Source organism: Macaca mulatta, chromosome X (genome assembly GCF_049350105.2).
Source record: "Macaca mulatta isolate MMU2019108-1 chromosome X, T2T-MMU8v2.0, whole genome shotgun sequence".
Classification (NCBI taxonomy): Eukaryota; Metazoa; Chordata; class Mammalia; order Primates; family Cercopithecidae; genus Macaca; species Macaca mulatta.
In genome coordinates, this window is record NC_133426.1 from 136,864,392 (window position 1) to 136,878,623 (window position 14,232).

A 14,232-nucleotide genomic window follows, 5' to 3' on the forward strand; every position below is an offset into this window, starting at 1 on the left:
ACAGAAGATTTACCTTTTCACCTATCTTCTTCACTTTTCTGCCATGACAGGGATGCTTTGATGGGTCTGTGCGTGAGCAACTGACTAGGAGCGAAGGTCCAAGTGGGACTCTGGACTGGGAGCGAGGGCTGAGACTAAAGTCGCCACATCAGGCTGCTTATTCCGTTCATTCAGCAAATATTTATAGCTAATCTAACCAGTTTCCGATATCGTTCAAGAGCTGGGGGTCCTGCAACAGCCCAGGCTCGTGCCTTTACCCCATTTCACAGAGGAGAAAAAGCGAAAAATTAGAGAAAAACCGTTTCTACAAGAGGTAACTGCAAAGAACGCGGAAGGCTTCTAGTGCGCAGGCGCCACGCCCCGGTACGCCCCAGCTCTTCCGGCGCGAGGTCACCGACTCGACGAGCCACCGGCGCCGGGGCCGCGCATGCGTGGCGCTGCCTTTCCCGGGCGCTGATTCCTGAATGCTGAGCGCGAGCCCGCGGAGATGAAGTAAGGCGTCAGCTTCCTTTTGAGGAACGAGCAGCGGGCCGCTGAGGGTGGTCTACCGGGGCTGGGGTGGTAGAGCGTCTGCGGGGTCGAGGGGCGGGAGAGGCGCGGGGACTAGCACAGCTCGTCCCCTTGTTTTGCTCTTCTTCAGCTTCGGCCGGTTAGCATTTACTTGTCTGCTTTTCTGCCTCCCCTCCCCCCCGCCACCGTGAAGTCCTTTAACTAAGGTGAAGCTGATCAACGAGCTGAATGAACGAGAGGTCCAGCTTGGGGTGGCCGATAAAGTGTCCTGGCACTCCGAGTACAAGGACAGCGCCTGGATCTTCCTGGGTGAGGTGCACATCTTTCTTCCGCAGTGCTCCCAAGATTCTCCTGCTCGGTGTCCGACTATTTCAGCATTTTCACCCTTCACTCCTGCTTACATTCATTGCCCTCCTTTATATCCATCTGCTGTCTGCCCGGGAATCCGTGTTCCATCTTTTTTTTTTTTTTTTTTTTTTCTGCCCCATTTTTAGTTTTCCTTCCCAGCCAAATCAGTGCTCATGAGAGTTACTGTTTGCCATTTGCTGTGCTAAGGTTCAGGGACTGTTGTTATTTCTCTCTCACCCCCTGACCCGTTATTACAGCTGAGGAAATTGGGGTGCAGAGAAGTTAAGGGACTTCCTTAAGGTCACATAGCTAATAACCGCAACAGGCAGAACTATAGCTTTCTAGAACTCATGGTCTTAGCCACAGCCCCATATTGCTACCACCGCCCTCCCCCATTCCCCTTCCCTTGCAGAATTCACTTTGCTCCTCTAGCTCCTGCTTTCTGACCATGGCCACACTACCATTACTGTATTCACTTTATATCACAACCAGTAATTGTACAAGTTTGATGCTTCAAAGAGGTTATTGTAAAAACGTTGTGCTAAGCACTTTATATGCATCGTTTTATTTAACTCTTATAACAGTCTTGCGAGTTACCTGCTAATATCCCCATCTTACAGATGAGGAAAGAAACATTTGGAAGGGAAATTATTCCCTAGGAAATGCTTAACAGTGTCTTTATAACCTTTGTCTATGTGTAGGTGGGGTTAATCATGACATATGTAGACTAATTTTGTATCATAGCTGTAAATTTGTGGGTAATGAGCAGATGAATTCAACATGTTTGTGGAAGCAGAGGTTTGTGATGGAAACTATCTGCTTTGCCCATAGGATTTTGGGTGCCAGGAGGACTGAGTGATCAGTTTACTTTTGTTAGTGGTGACACTGACTTCCACTCAAAATTAGTCACTCCTTTTCCTGTTCTACTGGCACCTTACATGTACTTCTGTCATTGCATCAGACTTGATTTCTTTCTTTCTTTTTTTTTTTTTTTTTTTGAGTTGGAGTTTCACTCTTGTTGTCCAGGCTGGAGTGCAGTGACGTGATCTCGGCTCACTACAACCTCTGCCTCCTGGGTTCAAGCGAGTCTCCTGCTTAAGCCTCCTGAGTAGCTGGGATTACAGGTGCCCGCCACCTCGCCCGGCTAATTTTTTTTGTAGTTTTAGTAGAGACGGGGTTTCGCCATGTTGACCAGGCTGGTCTCGAACTCCTGACCTCAGGTGATCCACCCGCCTTGGCCTCCCAAAGTGCTGGGATTACAGGCGTGAGCCATGGTGCCCAGCCCAGACTTGATTTCTTTAAGGGCAGGGCCTGTTGCTTACTGTTTGCACCCCTAGTGCCTGGCCTAGTGCATGGTACGTAGTAAACACTTGGTAAATGTTGGTGGAACTGAAATGTGGTTTTCTTTTCTAGGAGGGCTTCCTTATGAACTGACTGAAGGGGACATCATCTGTGTGTTCTCACAGTAAGTCCCCTTTCATTTCCTGCCTCCTGAGTCGACAGAGTACTTTTTTCTGTAATGCATTTTGTGGCATCACAAAAACCACTTATTTTCACTCTAGGCTGAATGGCGTCCCTGCATGGGGAGGGCTGGAGCTTCTGCTCTAGTCTAGATCAGTCCCAGGACATGGTTCTAGAATGTTCTCCTGTGGGAGATCCAAGAGGTTTGTTAATTTGGGAGGCCATCTTGGGGATTCTAGTCTATTTCTGTTGTTTTTCACTGAGGTTTGTTCAGCCTGGGCCTAGACTGGAACAGACTGGAACCCTCAGGAAGGTTCCATATTGGTACGCCTCCTTGGGCTCTTGCAAACTAGGGGTAACCCATGGTCACAGGGCCCTTCTGGTCCTTGCCTGTGTGGCATCATACGACTGGGGCAAACCACAGAGGAATTGGGATGAAAAACAGAAAGAAGGTTGTAGTTTGCTTTCTTTGATTCTCAATGAATGTAAGGTTAGTGAGCAAAGCCAATCTCTACCTGGAGGCTGAGAATCACAGCCTGACGAGGAACAAGAATGAATAGGAGATCTGTATATTCTTCATTCTGCTGAGGTGTTGGCAGCAGCATTTGGTGGGAGAGGGTGTTGGTGGCTCATACTGGTAGTAGCAGCTAGTAGGAGAGGGGCTGGGCAGCTGGCCTGCAACCCCAGAGGTAAACAGCACAGTTAGTCCACAGGGCCAGAGGATCTTGGCACAGGTGCAAAGGACCACTACATTTGGGTTTTGTAGGCCTTCAGAGCATAGTACTGTTTCAGAGAAGTTGGACAGCATGTACAGGTAGCAGACCATGGCAAAAGGGGCTGGCCAAGCAAACACAGGTAGCATACACTGGCAGAGGGATTGCTATGGCAGGATGGTAGGGCCATCCATGGACAGAGGGCCCTGGCTGAGTGGTTGGGCCACTTATGGGGCAGCAAGCCATGGGAAAGGAATTGGGCAATACCCGTGAGAAGAAGGCTGTGATAGAGAACCTGGGCAACCCACACGAGTGGAGGGCCCTGGCAGGGACAAAGATTGCTTCCTTCAACTTGTGGATGTTGCAAGGTTCACAGCAGGTGCAGCCTATAATTTCTACCCCTTTGTGTACTTCTACTCAGCCTTCCCTCTTGGAGCTGTTTAGTTCTACTTGCATTGAGTGATGATCAGCTAGCACGTGTGCTTGTTTGTTTATTCTAATTCTCTATTCTCTATTCTGGTTACACACGTTGCTCTCCATGAAGATTGCCGCTGATAACAGTGCCTTTCAAAAAACTGCTTTGTTGGCTGGGCATGGTGGCTCACGCCTGTAATCCTAGCACTTTGGGAGGCTGAGGTGGGCGGATCACCTGAGGTCAGGAGTTTGAGACCAGCATGGCCAACATGGGGAAACCCCATCTCTACTAAAAATACAAAAATTAGCCAGGCATGGTGGTGCGCGCCTGTAATCCCAGCTACTTGGGAAGTTAAGGCAGGAGAATTGCTTGAATCCAGGAGGTGGAGGTTCCAGTGAGCCAGGATTGCACCATTGCACTCTAGCCTGGGGGACAAAGCAAGATTCCCCCATCTCAAAAAAAAAAAAAAAGAAAAGAAAAAAAAAAAGAAATCTACTTTGTTTCTTATTTTGAAGGTAATATATAGTCATTATAGAACATTTGGCAAAATAAAGTATAAAGAAGAAAATAGAACACACTCTTAAGGAAAACCTTAATGTTTTGGCATATCTCTTTATCATTTTTAAAAAAATGCTGGATGTTATTTCCAGTGGTTTGCTATTATGAATTATACTGCAGTGTGCATTATAGTATATACATTTTTGTATGCATCCCTCATGGTCTCTTTAGTGAAAGAGGAATATGGATCAATATGTTAGCATTTTAAAGATGTTTTATAAACATTGCCAAATTGCTCTCCAAAAGGTTGTACCAATTTCCACACTCACTAGAATGCCCATTTTTCTGAATCCTGATTAACAGTGGCGATTTTAAAAAATATTTGCCAAAGGGCTTCTCATTATTACTTTGCTTTGCCTTTATTTCATCATCAGTGAGGTTGAACATCTGTTTCTAGATTTGCAGCCCATTATTCTTTTTCTTTGTAAATTGTCTATTCATACCCTTGCCAACTTTTTTCTACAAGTATTTTCCTTATTTTCTTGTTGATTTTACATGAGCCCTTCATGTATGAAGGATATTAACTCTTTGCTCTAGCACTTTGTTGTGTATTGTATTACAGGTTGAATATCCCTTATCCAAAATGCTTGGGGCTGGGCGCGGTGGCTCATGCCTGTAATCCTAGCACATTGGGAGGCCGAGGCAGGTGGATTTCCTGAGCTCAGGAGTGAGACCAGCCTGGGCCACGTGGTGAAACCCCATCTCTACTAACATACAAAACATTAGCCAGGTGTGGTGGTGGGTGCCTGTAGTCCCAGCTACTCTGGAGGCCAAGGCAGGAGAATCACTTGAATTGGGAAGGTGGAGGTTGCAGTGAGCCAAGATAGCACCACTGCACTCCAGCCTGGGCGACAGAGTGAGATTCTGTCTCCAAAAAAAAAAGAAAAGAAAAGAAAAGAAAAACAAAACGCTTGGGACCAAAGGACCAGAAGTGTTTCCAATTTGCATAAACGTCATGAGCTCTCTTGGGGCTGGGACCCAGATCTAAACACAGAATTCATTTATGTTTCATATACAACTTGCACACATAGACTGAGGGTAATTTTATACAATGTTTTCAATAATTTTGTGTGTGAAAGTTCGTGTACATTGAACCATCAGAAATTAAAGGTGTCAGATATGGAATTTTCCATTTGTGACATCATGTTGGTGCTCAAAATGTTTCAGACTTTGGAGCATTTTGAATTTTGGATTTGCAGATTAGGGATGCTCAGCCTGTACTATGGACTTACTTTTTCTTAATTTGATATGTTATACTTATCATTATTCTTTCTTGATGCTCAAATTTTCCCTATTTGAGGGTCAACATGAGTTCCTTCAAGCCAGTGCCTGTATTCTTTTTTGTTTCAATTCTTGTTTTGAAATAATTTCAGGCTTAATACAGGAACATTATAAAATGATATAAAGAATATCTGTATCTCCTTCACCCAGATCCCCCAGCTGTTAGCATTTTAATTTAATTGATTGTTCTGAGACAGGGCCCTGCTCTGACACCCACACTGGAGTGCAGTGTTAAGACTATAGCTCACTGTAGCCTTGAGCTCTTGGGCAACTGTCATATGTAATCTACAAAAAGGTAGTGTTACTTCCTCTTTTCATTTATTGTATCTGTTTTATCTAACTGCATTGGCCTATACCTCCAATTTAGTATTAAATAGTTCCTAAACTTAGTTGAATTGGCTCTAGTATTTCTCATTAAGTAGGATGCTAGATTTTGGGCTGAAGTGTGTGTATGTGATCATGTAACATCTATCAATTCCTATTTTATTTTTATGACTTTATTTTTAAATTTATAAACCTCTAACTTATCTGGAATTTATCTTTTTGTAAGGAGTAAGGTAGTCTTTTTTTTCCTAACGTTTTTTCTTTTTTTGAGACAGGGTCTCACTCTCTTGCTCAGGTTGGAGTGCAGTGGCATGATCCTAGCTCACTGCAGCCTCTAACTCCTGGGCTCAAGTGATCCTCCCCATGTACCCTCCTGAATGGCTGGGACTACAGGTGTACACTATGCCTGGCTAATTTAAAACAATTTTTTTTTTTTTGTAGAGACAGGGGTCTTGCTGTATTGTCCAGGCTGGTCTCAAACTCCTGGCATCAAGTGATCCTATGGCCTCGGCCTCCCAAAGTGCTGGTATTATGCACATGAGCCACCGTGCCTGGTTTTTTTTTTCTATTTAATTCTTCCTTTTTGTTTGTTTGCTTTTTTAAGAGACAAGATCTTGTTCTGTTGTGCAGGCTGGTCTCGAACTACTGGCCTCAAACAATCCTCCTGCCTCCCAAAGTGCTGGTATTACAGGTGTGAGCCACCATGCCTGGCGTTTTTTTTTTTTTTTCTATTTAATTCTGCCTTTTTGTTTGTTTGTTTGAGAGACAGGGTATTGTTCAGTTGCCCCAGCTGGTCTCGAACTGCTGGCCTCAAACAGTCCTCCCACCTTGGCCTCCCAAAATGCTAAGATTACAGGCATGAGCCACCATGCCTAGCCTAATTTCTGCTTTTATCTATATTAACTCCCATCTGCTTTCATTAGGTTTGCTTTCTTCCTTTATGTTCATCCTTTGTTTTCACAATAAAAGTCTTTTAATGTTACAAATTTTCCTGAGTATGACGTTAGCCACATTTCATAAGTTTTGGTATATATTTTTCTCATTTTTGCTATTTTCTAAATAGTCTACCATTGATTTTTTTTTTTTTTTTTTTTTGCTTCATTTTCTCTTTCATGCAGTTGTTAGGAGAGTAGCTTTCAAGTTCTAGTTAGATAATGTGTTTTTTATTTACAATATCATTTCCAGCTTTATAACATTATAATTGGAAACATGGTCTGTTCTGTTTTTTTTTGGTATAATTATTGAGGTTTACATTGAGACCTAATCCATAGTCAATTTTAATACATGCTTCATGGATTCTTGAAAATGTCATCTTGTAGTATTCAAAGATATCTATGTATCTAATAGTCCTACATTAATATTTGTTAGTATAATTATGTGTATTAATTCATCTGATTTTATTTTATTTCTGTCCACTTTATGCGTGATAAACTTCAAAGTGATGTGTTAAATTCTCCCATAACTTTCTCTCTTAGTTTCTCTTTGCATTTCTAATAGCTTTTTTTAATTAAAATGTTTGATTTCTTAATTGACTCAGAGTTTTCCTGATGTATACCTTTATTGTGTATTTAGGCCTTTTTCAGTGTAAAATAATCTTAGTCTCATGTGATATTTTTATTTTGGCCTTGAATTAGTTTTTGCTCTGGATATTGCCACCCACTTTTAATTGGGTGTTCCTGTACTTGTCTGACTTTTTCTTTGCAACCTTTCTGTGTCATCCTGTTCTAGATGTATCTCTTGTACACACTATGTTATTTGAATTTTGTTTTATTACCTTATCTGCATGTTTTTGCCTTTTAAGTCAATAATGTCTTACTCTTTTATAAAATAAATAGATATGGCGAGATTGTTAACATTAATCTCGTGCGGGACAAGAAAACTGGGAAATCCAAAGGGTTCTGTTTCCTCTGCTATGAAGACCAGAGGAGCACAATTCTGGCCGTCGACAATTTTAATGGGATCAAGGTGAGTGTGCTTATTAAGCAGATTGGTTGGACTTTTTTCCCATGTATAGGTGTTTCTTTTTCTACCTGATTCCCACAGACACAAGGGCAGCACTTGTCAGCTTGGTTTGTTGCGGGGGCTGCAGAGATGTGGAGACGCTGGTCAAGAAGAGATTCCAGGAAATAATTCTGTTGGCTCGTGGCCCTGCAGTACTTGCTTCTTTTCCCCATCTGTAAACAAACCATCTCCCCAGGAGCATAGGCACCAGGCCTGCCTCTCATCCAGGCCTCTGTTTTTCACCTTTCTTTTTTTACTGTCTACTATCATTTCTGGTGCACTGGAGGATGAAGAGACTAGCAAACATTGCTCTTCCATATTGTCCTGTGTTGGGAGTTTTGGGCTTCAACATGGCCTCATAATCTAGGACATACCCATGTATGCCTGTCATGTATCTCCAGTGACCTAGCATATTGGGCTCTAGAAATTCTCTAGTTAAAATCCGATGACAGATTCTACAAAAGTAATTTCATCCTGAAATTTTCTCCCCCCAGATCCCTCTTATTTCCACTGTCGTAAGTGAGGCACTGAGTTCTTAGAAGGAGATAGGGCAAGTCAGGCGTATTGATGCTCCATGTGGTTGCTGCACTCATTTAGGAAAAAAGCTGCAGTTGAAATGAACAGTGTCACAGAGTTGGTGTGGGGAGGCTTGAGTTGGAGAGTTTGTCACTGATTCACGAGTATGGGATAGCTGGAGATTATAGAACAGAGTGGAACAAGGTTCTAGGCTTGATGTTTAAGGAAGCCAGCAGTCAGAGGGCGTCATTGTAAAAGGAAGGTTTTCCAAAGTGTTTCAAAATGGAGAAGAGGATACATAACAGAAGCCGCTCAGGCTTCAAGGTAAAAATAAAAATCTGCTCTTGTATTGGAACAATAAAAGCCAAACTTTAAATTTTGAATGGCTTTGCCTAGAGAGTAAGTCTGTATCTGCCTAAAAATAGAATGTTTTTATTTTAAGTGAGGTGTTAATTTTTTGGGGGGCGGGGGGAGGGGGACAGGGTCTCACTCTGTTGTCCTGGTTGGAGTGCAGTGGCGTGGCCTTGGATCACTGCAACCTCTGTCACCTGGGTTCCAGTGATTCTCCTGTCTCAGCCTCCTGAGTAGCTGGGATTATAGGTGTGCACCACCACACCCGGCAAATTTTTGCCATATTGGCCAGGCTGGTCTCGTACTCCTGACCTCAAGTGATCCACCCGTCTCGACCTCCCAGAGTGCTGGGATTACAGGTGTGAGCCACTGCGTCCGACCAGAGGGGTTAATTTTTTGTTGTTGTTCACCTGGAGAGTTGTGATTCGTAGTGCAAGAATCAGTGTGAGCCTATTGTTCCAGTATGGTGGGGCTAGAGCAAGGTGTGAGGGCTGAAGAAAAAAGCAAGTGCCTTTTTCTCGATTCCTTTCTCCCTCCAAACTGTTGGTCTGACTTTGCCTCCTAATTACTGGGTCGAGAAAGCAGTTGTAGCATTAAGCCAGATTTCAAGAATTCCTTCTAGTTGCCAGACCTTCCTAGGGTATGTTTCACTGTAAACTTAGGTTACAGATCAAGGGTAATTCATTATGCATCTAAATCTCAGTCTTCCCTGATGCTTGTGCTCTGAGGTAGTATTTCCTAGTCTTTTTCATTTTATGGCACATACAGAACATGAAGATATTTGCATGGTGCCCTGGAGTAAAGTGATGAGGCTGCTGGTACAATTGCCCCAGGCCTCACCTGGCTGCACTGAGAGGCTGCACTATATATTTTATAATAATAAAATTATATTAACTAAATATTAGTATAAATTAATATTTAGGTGTATATGCTATGACACACCAGTTGGGCAGGTCTGCTTTAGTGACAGAATTTAGCAAGAAGGTAAAGGATGTAGTTCAAATCATGGTTCTCTGTAGCTTGTGTTCAAATAGTTGGCAGTTTGGTATGAGGGCCGTCTTCACTGAAGCGTTGCCTGTCTTGCTTAGATCAAAGGAAGAACTATCCGAGTGGATCATGTGTCTAACTATCGGGCTCCTAAGGACTCGGAAGAAATGGATGATGTGACCAGACAGCTCCAGGAGAAGGGCTGTGGGGCTCGTACCCCCTCACCAAGTTTGTCTGAGAGCTCTGAAGATGAAAAACCAACAAAAAAGCACAAAAAAGGTAAAGCATTAAGACCTAAGAGAAGATTCTGGATGGCCTTAATGTCTGCTCTTCCTTGCATTCATTGATAGTTGAGAATCAACTCAAGTGTGAAAGGGGAAGGTATGGGGAAGCATAGTTTAACTGGGAAAGTGGGGAGTATCAGTGGAAGGCTGGTGCTATGGGCAGAATTGTCTCTCTCCCCAAGTTAATATGGTGAAATCCTAACCCCCAGTGCCTCAGAATGCCACTGCATTTGGAGATAAGGTCTTTGAAGAGGTAACTCAGGATGGGAATTACCTTGTACAGCAACTTGACATATCAAGGGTGACAGACATCCAAGTTGGCTTCTCGAGGCACTCTCCTTGGAGGCCTAGACAGTGGCCCCTTCATGCTGCTGCCAAGGTTGTTCTCTTTATGCACATTCCTCGCCTCCTAGCATGTGAATTTTTTTTTTTTTGAGACAGAGTCTTGCTCTGTCGCCCAGACTGGAGTGTAGTGGCGCGATCTCGGCTCACTGCAAGCTCCACCTCCCGGGATCACGCCATTCTCCTGCCTCAGCCTCCTGAGCAGCTGGGACTAGAGGCACTCGCCATCACACCTGGCTAATTTTTTTTGTATTTTTTTTTAGTAGAGATGGGGTTTCACCGTGTTAGCCAGGATGGTCTCGATCTCCTGACCTCGTGATCCACCCGTCTCGGCCTCCCAAAGTGCTGGGATTACAGGTGTGAACCACCGCGCCCGGCCGTGAATGTTTTTGAACTATAGTGCCTGTGTTTGATGTAATGTATTCAGCAAAGAAAGGTGCTTTTGTTTTTTTTAAGGGAGTTCTTTATTTTTTTACCTTTTCTTATTTGCTGCTGCTTTCCTTTATCCTCCAGACAAAAAGGAAAAAAAGAAAAAAAAGAAAGAAAAAGAGAAAGCCGACCGAGAGGTACAGGCAGAGCAACCATCCTCTTCATCACCCAGATGCAAGACAATAAAGGAAAAGGATGACCCTGGCCCAAAGAAGCACAGCAGCAAGAACTCAGAGAGAGCTCAGAAGGCAGAGCCCAGGGAGGGGCAGAAGCTCCCCAAATCCAGGACTGCCTACTCTGGTGGAGCAGAGGACCTAGAGAGGGACCTGAAGAAGGAGAAACCCAAGCACGAGCACAAGTCCTCAAGCAGGAGGGAGGCAAGAGAAGAAAAGACCAGGATTAGGGACAGAGGGCGGAGCTCAGACACACATTCTAGCTGGTACAATGGGCGTTCCGAAGGGCGTAGTCATAGAAGTAGAAGTAGGAGCCGAGATAAATCCCATAGGCATAAAAGGGCCCGGCGCTCCCGGGAGCGGGAATCTTCGAATCCCAGTGACCGTAGGCGTCACTGAGGACTGTTCAGCTGCTCAGTAGATTTGGAAATAATTATGTTTTTTAAATGCAGTCAAATTCAGTTGGGTTGTTACTATTTTTGTATCTAAAACTTCTGGGGCTGGATTCTTTTAATCCCTTGAGTATTAGAGTCATTGGGAGGGCTGCAGTTTCAACAGCTAGATATCCTGGATATTCTTCGCACCATCCATTGTCCCTGGACCAGAGTATGTATCCTGAATTTTGGTTCATAAATATGGCTCTTGAACCCATAGACCTCAGTTGAAGATGGAATTTTTAGGAAAGGGAAAATACCAGATAATTCTAGAATTCTAGTCTTCGTGTTAGATGTTTACAGCCCAGCATCTTGGGACATTTCCAGTTACTAGGTTTGGACAGTTTGATGTGAACGAATGGGATAGAATTTTTAAAATCAGCCAGCTCCATGCCCAAACCCTCCTGTTTACAGAAATTTTTAACGTCTTGTCTTTTTCATTAAAACTTTTTTGTTTGATATGCCTCTTTCCACATTTTTTCCTTGCAATGTATTGATTATTTGTATTGAGGTGAAATTCACATAACATAAAGTTAACGATTTTAAAGGGAACAATTCAGTGGTATTTGGTACTGAACATCCACAGTGTTGTGTAACCATTGCCTCTGACTAGTTCCAAAACATTTTTTATCATCCCAAAATGAAACCCTGTACCCATTAAACAAGAACTCCGCATTTCCTCCCTCCTCCCTGTCACTAGCAACCACCAATCGACTTCCTGTTTATGAGTTTGCCTATTCTGGATCTTTCATAAAAATGGAATTATACAATAATGGCCTTTTGTGTCTGGCTTCTTTCATTTAGTGTAGTGGTTTTTTATTTTTTTATTTTTTATTTTTTTAAATTCGAGATGGAGTCTCACTCTCGCCCAGACTGGAGTGCATTGGTGCAATCTCGGCTCGCTGCAACCTTTGCCTCCTGGGTTCAAGCCATTCTCCTGCCTCAGCCTCCCAAGTAACTGGGATTACAGGCGTGCACCACCACACCTTGCTTATTTTTGTATTTTAGTAGAGATGGGGTTTTATTTTTGTATTTTAGTAGAGATGGGGTTTCACCATGTTGGCCAGGCTGGTCTTGAGTTCCTGACCTCAAGTGATCACCTGCCTTGGCCTCCCAAAGTTCTGGGATTACAGGCGTGTGCCACTGCACCCGGTCTAATGTAGTGTTTTTGAGGTCCTCCACGTTGTAACATGTATCAGTACTTCATTCCTTTTTATGGCTGTATCATATCTCATTGTATTGATAGAGCACATTTTGTTTATGTACTCCTCAGTGGGTAGACATGTGGGTTGTTTCTAATTTTTGACTAGTCAGCTTCCTTTTTGTGTTCCAGACATACCAGGCTACCTTTTAGCCTTTGTCCTTTTTTCAAGTAGCCACTGTTGCTGGTATGGGAACCCTTTGTGAGCTTCATTGTCTGTCTTTCTGGTCTGCCTGGCACTTCCTTCTTATTTTGACTTTTAGCTTTCTGCTTTATCTGTCTCTTAACAAGTTTGGTAGGTACTAGGTCACAGGACCTTTAATAAATACTCCCTGGTAAATTATTAAAGGTCAGATTTCTGACCCTGCAAAGTGAAAGACCAGAGCTTTAATAGTGAGTGCACTAAGTTGGACTTCCCTGTGTGTTAATTTGGACCCTTGGTTAGACATGCAGGAGAGTTTGGGAGAGTTTGTGGGGGATGTCATGGGGGAGGGTCGAGGAGTCTGGGAAAGCTGTCAGACTATGATATAGATCTAACCTCTGGAGAAGAAATAGGAAGGAAGGGTAGGTAGGAAAAGTCTTGTGCAGTTCTAAGACGATTTCAGCTAGACCAAAGTGAGTTGAGCCAGAGTCACCTGTCAGGAGCCCTGCTACATCAGTCGTTGTAAGCTGTTCATGCTATTGCCTCTTGGCCTCCATCTCAGCCATCGTGGCTGCTGTGCTCGTGCACCCATTATGCCAGTGCTGTGGTAGCCAGTGACAAAGGCCCATGAACTGGGTTAAGTCATTTCATCGGCTTGTTTTTATATGTGGCAAGGAATTGGATCACACAATTATGGGAGCTGGTTAGGCAAGCCTACAATTCATGAAACAAGAGCTGACACCCGTGGGATTTCTTCAGGGAAATCTGTTTTCCTCTTAAGGCTTTCAACTGATTGGTTGAGGCCCACCCACATTATTGAGGGTAATCATTACTTAACTGATCATAGATGTTAACCACATCTACACAATCCACTACTCCCCCCTTACCAACGGGATACGTTCCAAGACCCCCAGTGGATGCCTGAAACTGGCTAATGCTGAACCCTAAATATACTATGTTTTTTCTATACATACATACTTATGATAAAGTTTAAATTATAAATTAGGTACAATAAGATTAACAACAATAACAGTAAAACAGTTATAACGATATACTGTAATAAAAGTTATGCGAATGGAGTGTCTCTCAAAATATCTCACGTATGTAATATTTTCCAACAACGGTTAACCACAGGTAATTGAAACCACAGACGGGGGGATTACTGTACCTTCACAGCAACACCGAGTAGTGTTTGATCAAGCAACTGGGTACTGTAGCCTAAGCCGAGCTGACACACAACACTAACCATCACAGTTTACTATCCTGTCTGTGGAGGGGTTTCAGGGGAGGAGCTTCAGAGGTTTCCACATGGCCTTCTTCACTATGACAGCTCTCACTCCAACAGACCAAGGAGCCATGGGGGCATTACTCCCACTGCCAGGTCAATTCCAATTACACACTTAGGGCTAGGAAATGATCACTGACTGGGTCAGCAGCAGGCCCGCTGTGAATCCTGTTTTGGCCAGCGCTTCAGTTATCACTTGGCCTCCATAAGCCCCCAGTCTAACCAGGGCCGTGATGATGCTTCCTGTCTCTAGGTATCAGTCAACTTAGATCTTGGGTCCAGTGTTCCGCCGAATGTTTGAGTATTCTTTCCCCAGTGTACATATCCCCAAGTAAGTGGCTGTAGGTCCCTTTGGGGAAGTACTGGGTGAATCATTGCATACTCACCATTGTCCTTCCCAGGGATCCAGCCACCTCTTTCCAGACCTGAAAACCGGCTGAAGTATGGCAGCTAAGCAAGGAAGTAGGACTTTTTACT

The 14,232-nt window shown here is 43.6% G+C and overlaps 1 protein-coding gene across 1 annotated transcript; it reads left to right on the forward strand.

Annotated features, from left to right (window-relative positions):
• Positions 1–472: 472 nt before the first annotated feature.
• On the forward strand, positions 473–11,592 carry RBMX2 (RNA binding motif protein X-linked 2). The gene is made up of 6 exons (NM_001266848.1): positions 473–492; positions 704–819; positions 2,272–2,323; positions 7,446–7,575; positions 9,567–9,744; positions 10,605–11,592. Exons 1-6 carry the CDS (start codon positions 488–490, stop codon positions 11,090–11,092), a joined length of 969 nt encoding a protein of 322 aa, NP_001253777.1. The 5' UTR covers positions 473–487; the 3' UTR covers positions 11,093–11,592.
• Positions 11,593–14,232: the final 2,640 nt, after the last annotated feature.

What these genes read in the sequence shown, in the direction of transcription:
- RBMX2 (NM_001266848.1), top strand. An exon ending in ATCATCTGTGTGTTCTCACA is followed by an intron (nt 2,324 to 7,445) that starts GTAAGTCCCCTT and finishes TAAAATAAATAG; the next exon opens with ATATGGCGAGATTGTTAACA. An exon ending in ACAATTTTAATGGGATCAAG is followed by an intron (nt 7,576 to 9,566) that starts GTGAGTGTGCTT and finishes TGTCTTGCTTAG; the next exon opens with ATCAAAGGAAGAACTATCCG.